Here is a 22145-nt window from a genome sequence, read left to right on the forward strand (position 1 = left end):
TGAAAGCCTAATTAAAATACTCTTGTTTTTGTAGCACTTAGGGAAAATGTGGGTTGATATGTGGGGTTGATAAGATACTTAGTAATGGGAGTCTTGGGGCTCAGAAGAGGGCATTTTTAATTTCTTCTTGTGATGAGCCTACTAAGAGAAAGTGAGTGTGTGCTTGGATTTGAACTGTTGGATTAAAAAAAAATCTGATGTTTTTTAAGCGTGTCGTGTTCAGAACTTAAGATAGGCACCAGATGTATCTAAATAAATATCACAAGTGAATCTATATGTTTTCAGGTAAAACCTGAATGTATGTGGGTCACTTGTGGGTAGACATTTGGATATTTACTACTTCATTTCCTCTCATTCTGCTCATTTTTCATAGTTCAGTGCACTCTTCAATACAAGTTTCAGCACTTTTATTGTTAAGTTAAACTTAATTGGATTTATACTTCTGCTTTGGAATAATTTCACTTTTCTGTTTATAGTGGTTTGGAAGCTGTTTATGCATATAATTTGTCATTCCCTTCCCTCACTGTGGAGCATGTAAATCCTGCAAGAGACTTGTTTTCTCAATGGAACTTCAGGGCCTATGGTTTCACTCCTTGTAAACCATGCTTCAAGCAGTATTAATTCCCACAGAAATCCAGGAGGTAAGCAGGAGATGTTGAAATGGATGGTTGCTCTTTTCTTTATTCTCCTTTCATCACACGGAAAAAAGATCCCATTCAGGAGTTCTATTCTGAAGTGTGAGAAGATGATGCAAATACACTATTTCTTTTTTCTCCTTCTACAACAGGGGTGGGCAAACTACGGCCCTTGGGACCATACTGCCCAGCTCCCGAGCTCCTGGTCCGGGAGGCTAGCCCTGTGGTGTTTAGATGTTGCTTGTGATTATTAGAACTGGGAGTCTGAAAGGATAGGAAACAGGAAGGATGGGGAAGGAGTTGAGGAGGCAGAGTGAGAGTTACAGAGTGTGCAGCAGCAGCTTGGTAAAGAGGTTTCCACTTTAAAAATAAAGTCCTGTTGAAGTTTGTTAGTACCTTGCCTGGTTGATACAACACCCCTGGCCTCTCCCTTGCTGTCCCTCCTCCCCTGCAGCCTCAGCTCTTTTGCTCCGCCACTGGCACAATGCTCTGGGTGGTGGGGCTGTGAGCTCCTGGGACAGCGCAGCTGCAGAGACCGGCCTGACCCGGTGCTCTATGCTGGGTGGTGGTGGCGGCGGCAGCATGGCCCAGCTGTAGCACCACCAGCCACTGGTGCTCCAGGCAGTGCGGTAAGGGGACAGGGAGCAGGGCAGGGTTGGCTAGAGAGAAGGGGAGTTCAAGGTGGGGGGGCAGAGGTGTGGATGGTGGTCGAGGGGGAAATGGGGGGTTGAATAGGGTCCGGGGGGGGGGGGCAGTCAGGAAGGAGTGGGGGGTTGGATGGGGCGGCAGGAGTTCCGGGGGCAGTCGGGGACAGGGAGTGGGAGTGTGTGGATGGGGCAGGGGTCCCAGAAGGGCCGTTAGGGAACAGGGGAGGTTGGATGGGGCAGGAGTCCCAGAGGGGGCAGATAGGAGGTGGGGGCCAGGACACAACCCCTCTCACCTAACTGGGCCTCTATACAGTTTACGAAACCTGATGTGGCCCTCAGGCCAAAAAGTTTGTGTGCACCCCCCGCTTTCCCCCCACCCTAGTTCTACAGCCTCACCATCCTGTGTTGTTCTGCCCATTTAGGTTGCTCTCACATATGTGGTGGGAACTTGTATTACAGAATCCTTTGCTATTGAGGGAAGGGGGGCAGTTGTCCTAGAACTTGGGGTTTGCCCTCCCCCCAGATTTTTCATATATCTATATGCTCCACTTATTGGCCCCTCTCAGGGCATAATGTAATCACATATAACTTTCTTATGCTGACACAACTGTGCTGTCTCTCCCTCCCCCAATTTTTTTCTGAAATGATGATTCCCCTGATTATAGTATTGAATGGACTTTAGTTGGATCACCATGTTGAACACAATTGTAAATACATACGTTAGATTACAGTATCACTAAGTAGTGACTTTCTTGTTTTATACTCTTTTTCCTGGTAACAGAAAGTACCCTTTGTTTTGTGTTCCAGATGTCACTAGCTGACCCAGTCACCACCTGTCTTTCCCCTGCAGTGCATTATATGGTTTGCAAACTTGGATTTGAGATAGAAGACAGCCATTCAGTTCATAGTATTGTGTCTGAAAATGGTGACGTATGTTGGAGAACGATCGCAGAGCTTGTGCATTACCGTGAATCAGGTCAGTGTTTGCTTTAGATCTATTGTGTGTTATGTGTCTGAAACCAAAAACACAATGCAGTTTGAGATAGACCTAGCATGGTTAGGACATTGTATTATAGTACATCAACAGTTGCGTCACAGGTTGTGTTACAGAATTCACTTTTAAAAAGAGCTTTAAATCTTTATTGGGGGAAGAGGGTAAACACAAAACTCCATTGAAATGGTAAAAAACCAAAACACAGAATATATACTTCAAATACTATCTGATTTATTTATTTATTTATTTTAAATCATGGTGGCTGGATGAAAAATCAGTTGGTACAGAGAGAATAAGTTTAAAAATCACCTCATGGATTTCCCACCCAGATGATCTTATTTTTCTTTATACCCCTCTTGCAAGAAATCTAAAACACTCTGACAACTGCCCTTTGATTGTTGTTCCCTGCTGTGCTGATTCCTAGACCAGTTATATAGAGGTAGTATTTCTCTCTAAAGCATTTTATAATACTTTAGCCACAATGGAAGATGAGCAACAAGGTGAACCTGCTGAATTTTCATTTGACAAATCTGCTGCAACACAAATGATGTCACTTGCTTCCAGGGATGACAGAAACGAGAGAAGTTATGTTGTCTGCCTCAGTCATATGTAGTAGTTACGTATGTGAGTACAGCTTACAGGGCATGCTATTTTTCCCCCATGGATGCTAACTTCATCCTAAAGAGAAGAGATGATATAACCAGGGCCGTCTTTAGCCATAGGCAGATTGGGCAGCCACCTAGAGCACCACTAGGTCTGGGGGCACCGCTCTGCCGGACAGACGGGAAGCAGTGGAGCATGTAAGAGCAGGGCTTCTGGGTCCTAGAGAGAGCCAAATCCAGCACAGTCTGAGGGAGGGGTTTGGCTGCTCGGGTCTCTGGGAAGGGGTGGGGGAAGGAACTCACCTGTGAGTGTGACTCTTTTTCCCCCGGTGTGAGGTGAGGCAGGCTCAGCGGCTCTGGCAGTATCCTTTGTTGTCCCCCATAACATCCATTCTTCTCTCCCCTGCCCCATGGAGCACCCCACCTTTCTCCCTACCTGCACAGAGCACCCCTCTTCCCCCCTCTCCTCCCTGGCTGCCTGCTAAAGAATGAAAGTGAAAGTAACTCATTTCCTTGGCAGGCAGCCAGGATTGGAATGGTCACACAGGACTGGGCTGGGGATAGCCAAATAGCATGTGCAAAAAATCAGGACAGGGGGTTGGGGTAGGGTGAGCAGATGTCCCACTTTTATAGGGACAGTCCCAATTTTGGGGTCTTTTTCTTATATAGGCTCTGGTGCCTATGTAAGACAAAGCTCCAAATATCGGGACTGGCCCTATAAAATCAGGACATCTAGATCTGGTCATACTAGCTGGGGAGCGCATCTCTCCCCTGGGCGGAGCTGCACAGGGCAGGATGAGCTGCTGTGGCTCCGTGGGTGCCCCGTCCCTGAGATCAGATGCTGTGCTAACTTCACCATGGTCCGTTGGGCTGGCAGAGGCGCCTATTGGCGTGTGATCGGACCTGAGGGTTTGCTGCTGCTGTTGCCACTCTGCACCCTAAGAGGTGGATTTTGGGGTCCTGCAGTTTTCCACCTATCTCCTCCTCTACTTCAGCTGTTGGACCAGCAGGCTGGGGGGTGAGCCAAGCATGAAGGCAGTGCTGTGTTGCCATTTAGATTGTCATTTAACAAATTTGTTTGTCAAAAATGCTTGCCAACAATCCTGAATTCAGTTTCAATTTAAAAAAAAATCAATATCTTAGCCAGAAACAGAAAATTAAGTTGTTAACAATTATTTGTGACAAGTTTGGTATGGGGAAGGGGGTGGGGCAGTTTTCATCAGAAAAACAAAAAATGTTGACTGACTTTCCTATAGCCCTGTTACTGCTAAATAGAGCCCTCCAACAACTGTAAGATGCTCATCTCCTTACTAGTGTATAGAGCAGGGGTTCCCAAACTTTAACAGCCCGCGAACCCGTTTCACTAAATTGTGAAGTGTCATGAACCCCCTCCTAAAAATGAATATTTTCAGGGATTTAAGTTTAAATTTCCTCATTGTGATGGATGCCCCAACTGCCTGCACCGCTCTTCTTGGGGCTCAGGCTGGGGTTCAGGCTGCCAGCTCCCCCACTGACGGGGGCCGGGCTCAGTCTGCCAGCCCCAACTGCCCAGCCCCACTCTTCCTGTTACTCGGGCTGCCAGCCCCGCACAGAGCACTGGAGTTCAGGCTGCTGGCTCCCTTGCTGACCGCCAGGACTCAGGCTGCCAGCCCAAACTGCCCGGCCCCGCTCTCCCTGGAGCTCGAGGTGTCTGCCCTGCAATCGGGTCCCACCTGCTGTCTCCAGCACCCGGGGTCCTCTAGCCGCCATTAGTGAAATTTTTCTGGCAAATCCCTTGTAATGTTCTGCAAACCCCCAGGGGTTCGCGAACCCCAGTTTGGGAACCACTAGTGTAGAGCAGGGGTCGGCAACCTATGGCACACGTGCCAAAGGTGGCATGCCAGCTGATTTTTGATGCTCTGGGGTTGCGGCTGCTGCCCCATTGCCAGCCAGAGTTCTGGCCACCGGCCCCACTCAGTACCCGCTGCTGGCCTGGGGACCCTCAAGGAACCTCAGGCTGACAGCAGGCTAAGCAGGCCGGCAACTGAGACCCCAGCTGAGCCACTCAACCCACTGTCGGCCTGGGGTTCCATTCACTCAGCTGGCAGCAGGCTGAGCGGAACTAAATTCAACGAAATAGGAAAACAAGAGCAACTAATGACAAAGTGAAAGAACCTAGAGAGCCTTCTGAAGCACAGTGATATTTTTGATTTAAATGGACTTGAACTGTATGAAGAATTGAGTACACTGTCATCAGTGTTGTCACATGCAAAATCAGTGATGGACATTGTACAGTTTATTCATACCAGCAAACTTGTTGATATATATATCCTAATGTGTACATTGCCACTCGTATTCTACTGGCAATTCCTGTAGCAGGAGTATCAGGAGAACAGAGTTTCTCAAAACTAAAGCTCATTAAAAACTATCTCCACTCTACAAGGCGTCAGGAACACTTGACTGGTCTTACTATTCTTGCAATCGAACAAGACATCACTTTGTCTTTGTCATACGATGACATTATTACTGATTTTTGCAGCGCCAAAAGCCAGAAAGATTGCTTTTAATTAAAAACAAATCCTTGTTTCAATACCTCTTCATATAAATTTCCAATAATATGTTGACAAATTAAAAAATATATATTAGTTGCATTATTCTGTCAAATCAGAATTTTTTCTATAGTGCTACTTCTTTAGTGCTAGTCCATCAGCATTACAGTGTGCTTAATTAAGTTAAACTGGTTTTAATAACATGCATGTGGCAAGTTTTCCAATACTGTAAGCTTATGTTTGTGTTGCTCAGATCAAGTCAGGCACAGGGGCACCAGTTTGATAATCCTGCCGAGGATACCATAAATCCTAAGGACGGCCCTGGATATAACGCTAAGAAAAAGGACATGTACTGGGCCATATCCTCAGACATTTTTCCCTTGAAGTCAGTGGAGTTTCTCCAACTTACATGAGCTAGAAATCTGGTCAGCACGACCTGTAGCAGGCAACCTGTACAGCTTTGTCACTAAACTTCTGTCCTAATCCCAGCATAGCTATCATTCCAGCCTCTGTTTGAGAGGCTGCCAATTATACCAACTCATATGGTAGTTTTATGATTCATTTTCTCATGTCATTTATGCAAGATAATATTACTTGTCTCTGTAGTGGAGTTGGTAGAGATGATAGGCAAGTGCATTATAAAACAGTATTCTGCTTGGCCCTCTGCAGTACATCGTTAACTTGTGCACCATTTATTTTTGTAACAAATGTTTTGTTGAACAACTTTATATATTGCCATGTTACATACAACTTCTCTCTTCCAGGTCACTTGGCCATCTTGCCACTTTATACTTATGAGTGAATGTACTGGCCTTCCAAAAATGATGGTCCTGCAGTTAAGGCATGGGGCTGGGAGTTCTGGGTTCTATTCCCATCTCTGTGACCTTTCTGAAATCACTTAAAACTAGGTTCTGCAACCTCAGCCTCCCTTTCTACTCCTGCATTTTGCAAGCACACACTGTTTAGATACCTAAGAAATTGTCTGAGCCCATGTTAGGGAAACACACCATTTAAAGTTGTTGTTTTTATCTGTAAAACATAGAGGCAAAATATTGGAATATGACATTCATGGTAACTGTCAAACAGGAAATCTCATTAGAGTACGTAGGAAAGAGAGAAGCAACTACCTGTATTTCAGGTTGTTAGGTAAGGAAAGTATTTTTTCTCATATGAATGAGTTTTTCCAACTTCTATTGGAACAGGGCTTTAAAAAAATCCCTTTAGCTTGTACACCTTAAATTAAAAAAAAAAAAAGAAGTTTTTACCTTTCCTTATTTAGGATAGGTACTTTTGTCTTGTTTTCCATTGTAACCCTTCCTTCATTTTCCATCTTCTACAGGTGTCCTGTTGTCCTGGCAGAATAATATGTGTAGGGTGAGAGGGACTTTTGATTTTTAAAACATATAGCCTGATGAGAACAAGTTTCATTCTCCATAGGATTTGAGACAGTAGACCTTTTGAAATTCACTGCTCTGACCACCCTTTTATTTTAAATTTTAAGATCAAAATGTGGATTATATAAAAAGTGTGCAGCTGTTAGGACCTTTATGTGAATCTGTTCATTTGCATCTACAATCCCTGACCATGGAACAGTTTGAAGTTCAGTACTCATTGTGGTTCCAGTGGACAAACTGTACTGAGGTATGAAAACTAATATTGGCAGTAAATATTTTAAATGATGCAACTGTCTGAAGAGTTTGGGACCAAATTACACAAAAGGAAATAGCAAAGCAAATTACCCTCTGTAGCTTTCAGATTTTGAAACTAATTGTCATCCTATGAAGTAATAGGATAAGAACTATGCTGAAATATGCTATAATTTATCCATGTTATCACAATCAAAAAATCTACTACATGTATTTGGCCTGTGCCAATGGATGAGTAGGACTGTCTTTGCTTTTCTGTGAAGCCTAATATGTTTGTTTGCTTCTCTGGAAGGGTCCTTCTTTTGTTGAATTGTTTTTCTGTGTCAGAAATCAAAGGCTGTGTACTGCATGAACAGAGAGTTAAAATGATTCTGTAGGTGGTGATCTTGCCAACTTTTTCTGCAATCTGGTCTCATGGACAGAGAGGTCTTTATATATTTGTATATGAGTCGGGGGGGAAAGTACCAAGAAACACTTGGGAGACTTCATTTCAGCTAACCGTATTTTTATGTGTTTGACAGCTTTCTTCAGTTTTTATGTTAATGCATTGACAGTGGGGAAGCATAACTTTTCCCCTCTCTTCTAACCTCACAGCTACTCCTTGAAGTGTTTGCTGCACTGGATAGCATGGAAGCTACAGGAATTGCACTTAGCTTAATGAAACTAACATCGTGTCTGGAGCGAGCCTTAGGTGATGTAAGTGCAAACAGTTAAGGTTGTGCTGAAGTTTTGATTTAAGAAGCTAAGAAATGTGCTTGCAGATCTTACTGTAGTTGAAACTAGGATTCTGTTGTATATGTTAATAGATAGGGCAGCCTGTAAGATATAAGCCTCATATACTGCCTTGAAATCTGGATGTCAGCTGGCAACTTCTGTTCTTGACCTAATTACAAGGTTAAAGGAGACTGACTAATTAGTTAAGGATGTTAGAACAGTAACATTTTTTTCTGATTTAAAAGCCCCCCAACCTCTTTCTCTGTATGACCTTGGGAGCCCGAAAATAAAATCTATTCACTAACTGGAAGCTTGTCTCCAGGTTTTGTTTTGTAGCGTACTGTAGAGTGTTGGGCTGCTTGCAGAGTCAATTTCTACATGAAAAAGAAAACTTTTACTCCTTTAGCTTTGCTTTTCATGCAAATTCCTTTTATGGTGCTCACTAGTTTAGAACGATTTCGTTCTATCTTTTGGCCAAAGAGGCCTTTAAGAACAAGGAATGATTTGCCTTTGTTGCATGGCTTTTGCCCTTGTATCCTAAAATTTAATTTCTCAGTAGTAAAAGTTCACAACTCCTGGCCTGTATTCTTGGAATAATGTCTAGAGAAAAGATGGTCTCTGTTTGAAGAATTCTTCAATTTCTTTACTACGTCAAAAATCCAGCCGTGGCTTGGCTGCCAGTATTGGAGAAATGATAAATTAGGCATATGATCTTATCTGTAGCTGGTTAGTGGCTCTTCATGAGACTGTGTGACTACATTTGACTCTGTTGAGGATCTGCTATGAATGTCCTAATTCATGAGCTTTACTTAGCCTTTTCCAGTAAATGCCATTGGATTGTGGGCTTAAACCCACTGTTGAGGCCCCTCTGCACCCCACCACTTTTTTTGTACTCTGCAGTCTTTCAACTAAGCTTCTTGCCATGCCTCTTCCTCACCAAATTCTTGCCTCTTTGTAGAAATAATTTACCTCTTAATTTCTAGTTAGTGTCTGTCTATCTTCTTTCTAGTACTGGAATTAAAGTGGCACAGGAATCAGAGAAACTACCTATGTAAGATTCTGTGATTTAGATTATTTGCTTCATGATAGAGTTTCTTATTCCAATTTGTCCTTTTTTATCATCTCATGAAACTTCAAAGTAGAGGGTTTTTTAAAAATGTTTTATTAGTTGAACTAAGTATTGATGTAGAAATGAAATAGTTGTATACTTGAAATATTTAAATATATATTGAGACATATTTATTATTGTTTCACAATATCCTGCTTTAATTTTTTAGGTTTTCTTACTAGTTGGTAAGGACTGTCCATTCCTTTTAAGAGATTTGCTTGCATCTCAGGAGCTTGCTGCAGTCTTTGGACAATCTGTGGTGAGTATATGGTATTTGAAGTCAGTTCTTACTGCATGTGAGGTGCATTGTCCTTTTTATAAGATGTCTAGGTTCCAAGCAAACTACAACTTAAGTTGAACAAGAGTTTGTAAATATTGCAGTATGTACACAGTTGCGATACCTTTCCAAATGTTACTAAGTACAACAAGTAGTCGACTGGGGGAGGAAATAGTGCAAGAATATTAGCTAAAATTTTAATCTTTGGAAATATGTTTTTATGGTGATGTACATATACTGTATCAATTCTCTTATATTCTGTATAGTCTCTAACCAAAAATCTTTATATGTGAAAATTAACATCAGACATTACAGAAATTTTAAACATTTTAGGTCTATGACTTCTAGAATGCAATGTTACAAACTATAATAGTCCAATGCAAGCTAGAAGATGTCACATCAGAACAGCTTAGTTTTAAAGGAATTTGTCACTATGTTGTTGTGAAATGCCTTCTAAAGTTCCCAGAAGTAGTATTTTTCATAGTGATGCAGAGCAGCTGGCCAAAAAAAAGGGGATGGTATTTTCTGGTAGTGCTTGCATCATGCTAGGCTTTTCATGTGAACAGGAGAGAAGTTACAGTTTCTGCTCAAAGATCTTACACTTCTAAAAATAGATAATGGGAAAGACAGACATGAGTTATTTGATACTGCTTCAGAAGTTTAGTGTGTTTGTGCCTTTATACAGTAGTTTTAACCAATATATAACATACATTTTATAAGGATGATCTTTGGGTTTTGATAGTGTGTGCAATCCAAGTTTCACAAATAAACAACCAGCAGAGTTTGAGATTTTTTTTTTTCCTCTTGTGGATGTGAATCTGGAAAATCCAGCCTGACTAAAGAAGTTCCAACTCTTGGGCCAAGTTCTGCTGTTACATCAATACATCTATATTAATGTATATGAAATTACTGGGGATTTATTCTCTTTAGAAAATAGAGCAAAATTTGTTTGTTCATCCTGATCCAGCATAGTTTGTAACTTTTGTGATAGACTGGCTGCTCCTATATATTTTTTTTTTTAACATAAAAAACTGAGTAATGTACAAACAAAATGGGGGAAAAAACCCTTCTCTTAGAGTGTGCCATGCATCACAAGTGAATTATTTTTGTGGCTTGTGTTGTAATCCATGATCGATCAACTTGATGGGGCTAAGCTTAAGGACATTCCTTGACGATATTAATATCAGCTAAAATTGTCTCAAATTTTCTAGCAGTAGAAAGGCATACAAAAGTTGAAATATATATTACCTTATGTATTAATTATCCTCTATCCCAATTAGATGAATGTGCTAAGAGTATTCATTGGGTCTCCATATGGTCTAAATCTCCGTAACATTTTGTGGCATGGATTTGCTTCCCCTCAAGAAATTCCTGCAAAGTAAGTTACCAGTGAAGTGCTTCCAAATGTCTCTTTTTTTGCCTGTCAGGCTGCAAGCTGTAGAGGAACATTCAACATAACCAATAGCTCTCTCTCTAAATTAAAAACTGAGTATATTTTCCTCCACAGTCTTCTGGCTATTGATTTTCTGAACACTTGTTTTTCATCAATCTACTTCCAACTGAGTATTTCAACCCTAAATGAAACTAGTGAACAGAATCTGTATTTGTGGTTGAATAGAGGCATGGCAGAGTGCAGGGGAAACTCCTGGCAGCATTTCACTATTTTATTTTTTTAAAACTGTTGCTTTGTAATAACATTGCCATGGCCAATGGTTTTCCCAGCTCTCAGTTGGCTAGTCAAGTTTCATTTTGTGTTTGGGCGAGTGGGGGATTCATTCAAGAGCTGTTTTTGCTTTGGTGTTAAACTTTGAGTTTAAAATATTTAATTGTGCTGATAGGGAAGTGAGTGAGTCAGTGCTGTTTTTGGGAATCCTGATGCCTTGTGTGTTGGAGCAGCGGTGGGAATAAGCAAGTGCAAAAGGGAGGGGAATGGGGTAGATCAAAAGCTGACACTGCTAGAAAGTGGGGTTTTTTTAAATTCCTTGTTTTCTTTCATCTAATCAGATGTTAGGTGTTCGCACTCAGGTGACAGGGAGAGAAGGGGGATTGGATCTGTTGCTTTAAAAAGGCAATGATCTCAAGATCTTGTGCATGGAAATTTCTTCAGAATGTCCCTGTGCTACAAACATCAGTTTTTTCTGGAATATATGTACAATCTCTCTCTTCTAACATATTGTGATGTTGTGGTATTTCCCCTAGATATTGCTCTATGCTGCTTATTTTAACTGCAGGATTGGGCCAGTTGCTAAAGGTATACCTTTTGCAAACTGAAACCATTTTAGTACATCGACCTTATATAGCCTTCACTAACTTAAAGGAGTTGGACGTTTTTCCAGGCAAGTATCTAATTGTTAACAATAAACATTTTAAGATTGGCTCCTGAATTCTTTGTAAACCCAAAACTACCATTGGAAACAATGGCTGTTCCACAGTTCTAGATTGAGCCCTTAATTAAGACATCTGTGTGTAGTGCTGTTAAATGAAGAAAGTAAAATGCAGAAATATTTTAATACACTTAATAGAGTTTAAATAAATGTGTGTAAATAAATGGAAAAAGAATGTCTAAAATCTAAATTGGGCATTTAAGCCCATGAAGTTTAAGCTTTTTTTATAAGGATTATAGTACATGCTCTAATCTGTTGATAATGAAAGTACAAACTGTGTAATAAAGAATCTCCTACTTAACCTCTGCAAAGTTTTTAACTTTCTGCAGAGTCAATGTTTCATTCACCCACATAGGCTTGTGAAGGGCTTCATTCTGCACCCAACTGGAGATTCAGTCCTAAGGGAGGGCAAGGTATAGTGCTACTGCTGCCAAATCCTGGGGCTTCTGCCAGAGACAAGCATCTTTTATTTATTTATTTAGCTGGGATTCTCTAGAAACCGGCTAGTAGAGGCTGTCTGAGGGGAAGCTCTTGGATTCCCTAGCTATGTCCCACCTTGGACAACGCTCCCACTCTGTGGGGGGCACCAGTATGCTCCAAGTCCTTCAGCTTAATAGGGGTTATGGACACTTTTATGCTACATTGACCCACTTCCAGATGGACTCTCATTCTGCTGGTGCAACCAAGACCAGGCCTCTGAAGGCAAAATCCAGCCCAACGTTCAGCCCTCCTGTATTATGAAATTCCAAGCTGCTTCTGAATTTGTCCTTTGCCATATCATTGTGCTTCAGAATCTAAGCTTTATTTTAGAAAGGAAATTATTTCTAGTCCTTATGGTTACAGAGAAGAGCTTCATAATGTGAACCTAATTAAAGTTAATGCAGTGATGTCTGTGTGTCCAGGTTGCCTGACACAATGGCTTTGAGAAGCATTTATCGTAATGAGTTGTCAACTCCTGAAACCTAAAAATAACAATCTGAGGAACACAGAAAAATGAAAATGTAGGAACAGCACAAAATTTAGTTAATATTAAACTATCACCGGGGGTTACTATACTGACTCTTCATGAAATTAAATAAATAATAAAACCTACACTTTATAAGTTTATCTGAAGGTGATGCAGAACTTCCACCATAGTGTCACAGAACTCAGGTCTACCTTGCTGTGGAGTGCTAGTCTTGCCAATAGGCAGCAACCAGTTCTTAAAATTCATGTGTTATTTTATTTCCCCACTCTGAACTTTAGGGTACAGACATGGGAACCTGCATGGACACTTCTAAGCTTAACTACCAGCTTAGATCTGGTATCGCTGCCACCATTCACAAGCACTCCCTTCCTTGGCTAGCCTTGAGAAACTTCCCCAATTACCTGGTGAACACAGATCCAAACCCCTTGGATCTTAAAACAAGGAGAAATTAACCATCCCCCTTCCTTTCTCCCACCACCTCCTGGTGGATCCAGATCCAACCGCCTTGGATCTCAAAAACCAGGAAAAATCAATCAGGTATTAAGAAAAAAGGCTTTAATTAAAGAAAAGAAAGGTAAAAGAAAACCCTCTGGGAGAGATTAGCATACCAGCTACTCTCACAGACAACAGGATGTTCCCCTGGGCAAAAACTTTAATACACACAAGAATACCCAAATTTGATGATTCCCTTAATGGTGCCAAGACAAGTTACAAAGAAAATAAACATAAACCTATTTATCCCTTTCTGAAACTTATTACTCTAATAAGAGGCTGGTTCCTTGATCTTTTCACTCCGGCTGAAACTGAAACTGACTAAACAAAGGAAAACTTCCCTCCTTCCTTTTGAAACATCTTGTTCCCCCATTGGTTCCTCTGGTCAGGTGTCAGCTAGGCTAGGTGAACTTCTTAACCCTTTCAGGTAAAAGAGGCATTAGCCCTTAACTATCTGTTTGTGACAAAAATTCATGTGTTATTTTAGTCTGTCTTGTATAACAGCTCACCGGTAATGCATCTTATTATCAGTCTTCTCAATTTTTGAGCTTAAATGTTTTTAACTGTACAGCTTTATTAGTTGATGTTAAAAGGCTTAACCAAATAATTGAATAGCTGTTAGATCTCTCTACAGATTAAGCAGAAATAATTTGTATTTTTGAATGAAGTGCTTTGAATAATTCCTCTTCAGTAAGTCTAACTCTCTACATTTCAGTTTATATTGTTAATTTAAACAAATGTTTTTGCTGATTTGTAGATATTAATCATGAAGCACTTTCCTTAACTGAGGAACTAGCAAAGATATCCAGTTTTGTATTAAAACCAATGTTAACATTTTGGGTTGCTGCACTAACAGCTTTCAGGCAACACAGGTAACAAAACTGCACTATTACATTTTCCTTCATTTTTTTCCTTATTTCAAAATGATTTTTTACTGTAGACATCCGCTATTTGTGGAATAATCTGTTATCTTGCAAAGCTTTATGAACCAGAAGCATTAATGGCATCTAAACGTGTTAGACTGGCCTCATGCAAGTGTACAATTCATGGACCTGGCATTCAGTTTTGCTTGTATTTGCATTAAACTTTGTTTTCATTAGAATGCAGCATAAAGTCAAAATTAAATATTATACTTTTTTATGTGAAACCCTTGTATGAGAGAATAGCAGACCTCTTCAATAGACAAGCGACCGCTAGAATTCTAAACTAGACTCTGAAGTCAGCATAAGAGTTTATATGACAGTCACAGAAAATTGAGACCAAAAAACAAAGCATTATAATAAATTAATGGAAAAAAAAATTGGAATCTGTGAACTTTGCACGTTTGCAGATCTGTGTAATCATATGCAATGTTAGTTCTGTCCTCCCTTCCCATTACATGCTACACCAACCTGTCACATCATGTCTTTATTTAGGTTATAAGCTATTTTCTGGGCGGGGTTTGTCATTTATTGTATGTTTGTACAGCACCCAGCACAATTGACCCTGATCTTTTATCATTGTAATACAGATTTTTATAAGTGCTTATGAATAGTTATAGCTTCCACAAAGATCAGTGTGTGTTTAAAGAAAAAAATTAAAATCTTACATGCATTCCACTAATTTTGCAGGTATGCTGACTGTGTTATACTGTTACTCCCTCAGCTGGAAACTGGACTTAGGTTACTCTTCACCACAATTAATAAGTGTCCAAATAGACTGTTAACTGCTGAGGTAGGTTTCTTTTTATGACCGTGGTAACTTTATAATAACTAATAACAAGCTTCAAGCATGTCCTAAAATAGTTTAATATTGTACTTAAACAAGTAGCTTTTAAGTGGACATTATAGTTTGATCTTTTTATAGACCTCTGATATGCCTTTTAGAGTGTCACATGACAGCTCTCATCGTTCGTTTACAGCGGTTTGAAAAATACAACAGTATAGCATTGTCACTTGAATGTAAGAACTTAAGAGTGGAAAACTGCTTATGCTATGTTTACCTCTTTTCTTACCTTAAAGGGATGATTCCAATTTATAGCAACTCTGGTTTGTCATGGTGATTAGATTAAAATTCAAAATGTAAATGCAGTTGGTGTCACCATTTTATGTTTCTGAAAATGGAATTATTACTGTGATTTTTTTTCTGTTGTAGTCATCTTCTCTTTATACTACTTTTGATGAGGTAAGTTATCTGTAAAATCTTTTGGACTATTTGAACATGTGTTATTTCTTTACAGTAAAGTGTTTATAGATTTCAAGCACAGAGAAAGATGGAATGATTAAATATACTAAAATAAATTTAAAGATACTAATGCCTATCATCATACAAATGGACCTGGCTGAAGTCTTTTCAAAATAAAGATAATTCCATGGACTTTTTGAAGTTGAGAAAAGATTTCACAGACCTGAGATGGCAGAGACAGAAAAATAAGACTCACTACAACATCTATAAACTCCTGGCAGCTCCTCAGTGTACACTTCTTTTGTATTTTCCTCCTAGTCCTTTATCTTCTTGGTATCCCAATTCTGAATTTCCTCCATCTTATCAATATTTATTTTCCATTAAAGTACTCCAAAGTGTACACAATATTCTGAAGCAGTGATGTACAAAGAAGGGATATTATCTCGCTAGTCCTTGGGGTGTGAAACAAACAATAAATTATAATCTTTAATGAGCGATCATGACTAACATGAAATGTTTGGTATTGATCTACATTGTGACTCCATTATTGTTTTTATCTATATATACACTCACTATTTAGTACTAATGGTCAGTAAAGCCTTTCCCACCATGTTGGACACACATGATGATTTTTTCCCAGTTGTGGTAGAACACTTTTTTTTAATTAAACTGTTGAAACTCTCTCTTGCCTATATTGAATAGGATTTGGTATATTTTAGGAAGATATAGGAGGTTAATATTCAGTATTCTACTTCAAGGAAGAAAAGCCATGGAGCCACTAATTTGGTAGTGACCATACTAAAATACAGCACTTACGCTGTACTTTTTTGATCCAAGATCAGCAAGTTTGTTTGGAATCAAGAGTTTCTATGAACTAGAATTCTTTCAGTCCTCTTTTTAACCCCATAAACATTGATCTATTTCCAAAGCAGAGTGGTTTTGCAGTACATAAAATCAGGAAAGTAGCTTGGTCCCAAAAGCTGCCACAGAATGGAATACAGAATCCAAAGCTGGAGAGTGCAGTATTTTGTATGTCCCTGTTACTTATTTGATGAGTAGGTAATAACTTAATTTCCTGTAAACAGCTTCATTTTCTGTCACTAATAAAAACAAAATATGCTCTTTTATCTCCATAGGATCACCTGTTTGAAATAAATGCAAATATACACCGAAGCAAACAGCCTATAATAACCCATTTCTTTCCTATTTTAACTCTCCAAAAGCCAAAATGTTTTGTTATCCCAGATTGTCCATCACTGCTAATAAAACAAAGGATGGAGATTTGGTGCTAGTTTAATGTTATGGATGCTTATTACTATAGTCAGTATTTTTCATGTAGCTGTATTACTTTGGGTTTGTTCAACATTAAATTGTCTTCAGTTTCAAAGGCTTTTTTTTTTCTAGATGCTAACAAAACAGCTGAATGACAAAGAGATCAATCAGCTTCCTCTAATTCTTGGAGAGCCTTCAATGGTAAGTGTATTAAGTGCTTTTTATTTAGCAATACATTTATAATTGATAGTGCTAAGAGTGTATTAGATTCTTTAGACATAAGAAGATCACATCCCCAGGAGCTTGCAGTCCAGTGCCCCTGATCCTGCTTCATTATGAATAAGGCAAAATAATACTTGGCATATAAATATAAGATTAACTAAAACAGCACAGAATTTTGAAGTGGAAAAGGAAACCTAACTTGAGAACATCTGTTTTTTTAGGGAGTTGGCTTTATTACCTGGCATCAAGAAACTCTCTGCCAGCAGGAATTACCTTTTTTTTAATAGAAAGGTGGCTATTTATTATTAACATCTTGACTTTATTCCTTTTAACCATTGTTTGTCATATTGCCATCCAGACTACTTCATTGTTTCTGACCCTCAATTCCACTTTATCTGCCAGAGCTATAAAGCATAGACTCAGGAGTCTTTGCTTAAATTTAGTCATTTTCAGCTATTTTTGTTGTGATTCCTTTTCTTTTTTTCCTTTCACCTCTCCTCAGACCTTTCCCAAAATGGGAATTGCCTTTTTTAAAGAATTGAGGTTTGAGGTGTTCCTCTTGCCCCTCTAAATGCTCCATTTCATATGGGCCTAAGTGCCTTTTGTGCCCCAAGAATTGCGTGCTTATTAGGGTTTCTGTAGAATTGTGCTATTTACTTAGGTTTTGTCCACACATGATTCCACAGGAATTCCTTTGGGATTTCTTGAACCATCAAGAGGGTCCACGTGTAAGAGATCATTTAAGCCATGGAGAGATCAACTTAAATGAGTTTCCAAGAGAAATAGCCAATCAGATACTTGCATTTTCAGTTACACTTTTATGCAGATTTTCAGAAGTGGAAGAGCTCACAGCTCTTAAGGTAGGAGCTGGTATTTTGCAAGTGGAACAATGTATAATCATTTGGATGCCAAATATGATTTTAAAACCATTTATGGGCTACACCTTTCTTAATTGTTTTTAACCCTCAGCACCTTTGAGGGTGCCACACTAAGCTTTAAATATTTTCCTAGCATTGTTATGTAATACTGAAATGAAACAGATAAACTGTCCCCAATATTGCCCTTCCTGAATTGAACCTGGTTTGTTCTTTTCACCCCTTCTTGTTAATATTTTGTTTCTTCCCTTTTACTTGCACTGCTTAATTTTTTACCTAAATTGTATATATTTAATTTAAGACTATCATTTTGTCCTCTCCACCTTGCTGTTTATCTCCCTGGTAGCTCAACTCTGAATTACCTCCAGTGTATCAGTATCTTCCATTGAAGTACTTAAAAGTGCTCACACTAAAGCGTGGCTGAATCAGTTATGGAGATAAAATCTGACCGAATACAACTCTGAATGTGAACTTGGTACAATAATGGAAATGTGGTTTTGGCCATATACTGTATTGAGTCATGTCCAGTTGTATTATCTACCAACACATGTATTTCAGTGTTAATGGTCAATAAGCATGTTCCTCCCAGTTTCCTACTGATATTTAGGATTACTTTCCCTAATTTCAATATAGTAATGTAAGCTCTACTGAGCCAAACCTTCATTTATTAGGTATAGCTCATCTTACTGGAGCATCAAGGTACAACATGTTCTATTCCAGTGGAGATTGGAGCTTTTTTTTTTTTTTTACACAAAATTGTATTGATTAAAAAAAAAATTATTGAATACCGAATATACTAATTAGTATCTTGATCCTTCACTTTGACACATTTAATTGAACATATATAACTAATCCCTTTTGAAGTCAATGAGACAGTCTTATGTCTAAAGTTAAGTGTGTGCATTAGTCTTTACAGGATCAGGATCTGTTTTTTAAAAAAAAATAGTATATATTTTATCATTTATTTTTGTGAACTAGGAACACACAGCCATTAAACCACTGATCAGCTGTGCAAGTTGCTACCGTTCTCGGTTTCACCCTATTGCCCGACTTAAGAAACAGGTATGTAGATATGACAGGGAGGGTAAACATTCCATACATCTTTAAAAAATTGTTTAACTGTTGTCTTTTTGCTTTGATAGTCCTGAATAACTGTTAGGCTCTTGAGGGAAGTTAAACTTTATCTACTCATGCAGTTTATTTTCTTTTCTTGATTGAGGCTCGAGTTAGCTATTAGGGAAAAGCTTTCTAACCATAAGGATAGTTAAGTACTGGAATAGGCTTCCCAAGAGAGGTTATTGTAGAATCCCTGTCACTGAAAGCTTTTAAGAACAGGTTAGACAAATACCTGCCAGGGATGGTCTAGGTGTCCTTGCCTCTGCCTCGGTGCTGGGGACTGGACTATGTGACCTCCTGAGGTGCCTTCCAGCTCTACATTTCTGTGACTTCTACAGCTATCTTTGCCTAGGGAGACCATTTTTTTTTTCAGTTGGTCTAAAAAGCTTTTGGAAACCATAGATGTCTTGGATTAGACTAAAACTAGTAGGAGATGTCGCTATATATTAGGGGTGTCAAATGATTAACAAAATTAATCATGATTAATCACAAGATTTAAAAAAAAAATCATGATTAATCACAGTTTTAATTGGTCCAAAGCAGCTTGGCCAGGGGAACTCCATGCGGGAAGGAGGCATGAGCAGCAGTGGACCAAGTCAGTGGGAGGAGGGGCACCCCTGCCCCAGAAGCACGGAGTGGTGCCCCACTGAGCACAGTGCTCTGAGAGTAATCTGCAGATCGCAGTATGAGAACCACCGAACTGCTTGATAAGTCTCTCTCTCTCTCTTTATTGAGTTGGATCTGTATTAGACAGTTCCTTCATACAAACTTTTTAAGTTAGTGAGGATATGAAGTACATTACAGTGATAGTACTGATTAATTCTTTCATATTAAATGATGAGGAAAGAAAGAAAGAAATGGCTGCAATTTAAGTTTATATTGTGGCATGAACTTTTCATTTATTTTAGGACTTTCCACCCTTATGTCTTGAACATACATGCCTTAATTGTAACTGCTGAACGAATGACTTACAAGATACAAAGATTTTTAAAAATTAAAATAGTAAAATGTGTTGCTGTTGCAATGTATCTCATATGGGCTATATCTTGTATTGAAGTTTGGCTTTATTAAGGTGTATTTGACTTCCTAGGTGCTGGAGTGTATGAAGAGCATTAGTTCATGGCCTGAGCTTCCTATAGTGCCTGAAGAGCAAATTCAAGAAATTCCAGGGTATGCCTGATCCATTTAAAAAAAACATATCTTGAAACCATACTTATAAGGTCCTGTATTCTCCATAGCAACTGGGACATAAATTCTGCAGCAGGACTTCCTGTCTATTACAGCAATCTGGTACAGCAGCCTGGAATTCTGTGGCAACTTCATTTAAACTAAAAATGGAGGTTTCTATTGACTTTATTTCTGTTTTGAAATAACAGAGTTTGAGATGATTGTGGAACGCTTGAGTAGGTGTCTCAAACAGTTGCAAGGCCGTGTCAGAGTGGAGAACAAGACTTTGATGTCATTGGCAGAGTGAGAGCTGAAATGATGCAAATGATCATATTGCTAGGAATATAATGCAAGTAGAGAATGCAACAGAAGCCTGAAGGATGCCAACAGATTGGTGGCTGCTTCTTCCCTAAGATATTGATGGAGCTGCTAGCAAAGTAGACAGGGAACCCAGAGGACTGAAGAGGAGTAGGGATGAAGAAGGAGAGGCAATTAGCTGAGAAGACCAAAACAAAAAATTTTTTTAAATAACTTCTCATGGTAGAAGCTTGGATACCACAGTGATGGGAGACCTTATAAAAACAGAGAGATTAGGAAGAATAAGAATGAGAAATTCTCCTGAACTTGACATGGAGGTGGCCATTATTGATTTTTATGAGGCAGTTTTGGAGATATGGAAGGGACAGAAGGCAGGGAACCTGAGGAGATGGAAGATAGGAAGTCTGACTGTACATAATAGAAGTATTTAGCAAGCTGCAGGATTCTGGAAAAGAAAGTTAAGGAGATGGGATGATGATGCATAGGGGGGCTGAAGAGACTGAAGGACATTGCTTTCGAGATGGAGAACCCAAGAATTTGCTTGTAAAATGGAACGAAAGGAGCCAAAGGATTACAGGGTAGTACTGGGCATGTATAAAATAGCTTTTGCTTCAATTGACTGTGTTAAGATGTAAACTGTACACACGTCTTTATTTTTGTGAAGGATTCTGAAAGTAATTTTTCTCTTTGTTTTTAAGGTTGGAAAGAAGTGCAGAAAGTAGTCCTTGTATTTCTATGACTACAGAAATCCTCTCTCAGTTGCAACACCATTTGCCCCAGAATTGCTACATTTTAGATGATCTAATGAATAATCTTCTAAGTGAGAAGTAAGTTTAATGTTCCCTCACCCTTGAGTCCACGCCTTAATACAATTTACTTCTGGAAATAAAAGGAATGTGGGGCAGTAATGAGAGCTCGCTGGACAAGTGTTCCTTCCCTTATCTATAGAGCAGCATTGTTTGATTGGAACTATCACATGTACACCTCTACCCCGATATAACATGAATTCAGATATAACGCAGTAAAGCAGCGCTCGGGGGTGGGGGGGCTGCGCACTCTTGTGGATACAAGTAAGTTCAATATAACGTGGTTTCACCTATAACACAGCAAGATTTTTTGGCTCCCGAGGGCAGCCGTATATCGGGGGAGAGGTGTATTTGTATGGTACTGTAGTTTCCTCAGTCTAAAAGTCTTTAGGATTCAACAGAGAACTGTCCCCAGAATGAAGGGGAGAGGTTCAGAAAGCTGTTGTAATCTTTTTGCTTTGCCACTAGTGCAGCTTGAAGAAACAACCGTGCTTGTATTTCAGAAGTGGGGAAGGAAAATAGTTACAGATGCACAAGAAATTTATTACAATAACTTGACTAAATTACCTTCAATATGCTTTATGGTACTGTATAACACTCTGCACTAGAAATTTTAGTCTTAGCATTATGGTTGGTGTTACAGGTGTGCATGACACTCAAGTGTTCATCTACCTCTACATACTTCTCTACTAGCCAAACTTACATTTCTTGAGTCTTTGAAGTAGAAGCTGAGATTTGCTATATATTTTTGTTTGAGATTTTTGGGAGGTCTAAATATAGCTCACATTACTTCAATTTCAATTTTGAAACTTATTTCATTTCACATTTTTAAAAAGTCCCGCTTAAGGGTTTGCATAGAATCTTTCTTTATCGCCCTGGTCTGGATTTGAAGTAGTGACCTACGGTCATTTCCTCGTGATGGCTCTTCGGTGAGCTTGTTAATGTGAACTGATGGACTTAACCTCTTTGTACAGGATAAGTGTCTAAATCAGTACAATCGTCAGTGCCACTGATGTGAAATGCATCCTTGCTGGCAGTCTCAAAGAATCCACTGATTTAATTAATATATTTAAAAACAAAGCAGCTTTCTCTTCTCATTTGCATCAGGCTCATTGCCTGTGGGCAGGATAGCATGTTGAAGATGGCTCTTCTGTTGCCTTTAGTTTACATAATTTATAGTTAGAAGACTTTTGTTTTCCACTGCTGTTAATG

At 39.3% G+C, this 22145-nt stretch overlaps 1 protein-coding gene across 12 annotated transcripts in view; it reads left to right on the top strand.

Annotated features, from left to right (window-relative positions):
- ERMARD (ER membrane associated RNA degradation) overlaps positions 1-22145 on the top strand; it is a 31601-nt gene that overhangs the window by 3345 nt on the left and 6111 nt on the right. For 4 of the 12 annotated variants that reach the window (XM_030556811.1, XM_030556814.1, XM_030556812.1 and 1 more), the window contains 15 exons: positions 477-641; positions 2090-2258; positions 6908-7047; positions 7647-7748; positions 9044-9133; positions 10432-10529; positions 11351-11487; positions 13752-13866; positions 14605-14707; positions 15128-15157; positions 16562-16630; positions 17338-17511; positions 18505-18588; positions 19733-19812; positions 20826-20954. In XM_030556811.1, the coding sequence (XP_030412671.1) occupies positions 603-641; positions 2090-2258; positions 6908-7047; positions 7647-7748; positions 9044-9133; positions 10432-10529; positions 11351-11487; positions 13752-13866; positions 14605-14707; positions 15128-15157; positions 16562-16630; positions 17338-17511; positions 18505-18588; positions 19733-19812; positions 20826-20954 (1559 nt within the window). In that variant the 5' untranslated portion in view covers positions 477-602. Of the gene's footprint in view, positions 1-476; positions 642-2089; positions 2259-6907; positions 7048-7646; positions 7749-9043; positions 9134-10431; positions 10530-11350; positions 11488-13751; positions 13867-14604; positions 14708-15127; positions 15158-16561; positions 16631-17337; positions 17512-18504; positions 18589-19732; positions 19813-20825; positions 20955-22145 lie in introns of those variants that run through there. The other 8 variants (XM_030556818.1, XM_030556819.1, XM_030556817.1 and 5 more) reach the window with 7 other exon arrangements.

Source organism: Gopherus evgoodei, chromosome 3, assembly GCF_007399415.2.
Source record: "Gopherus evgoodei ecotype Sinaloan lineage chromosome 3, rGopEvg1_v1.p, whole genome shotgun sequence".
NCBI lineage: Eukaryota > Metazoa > Chordata > Testudines > Testudinidae > Gopherus > Gopherus evgoodei.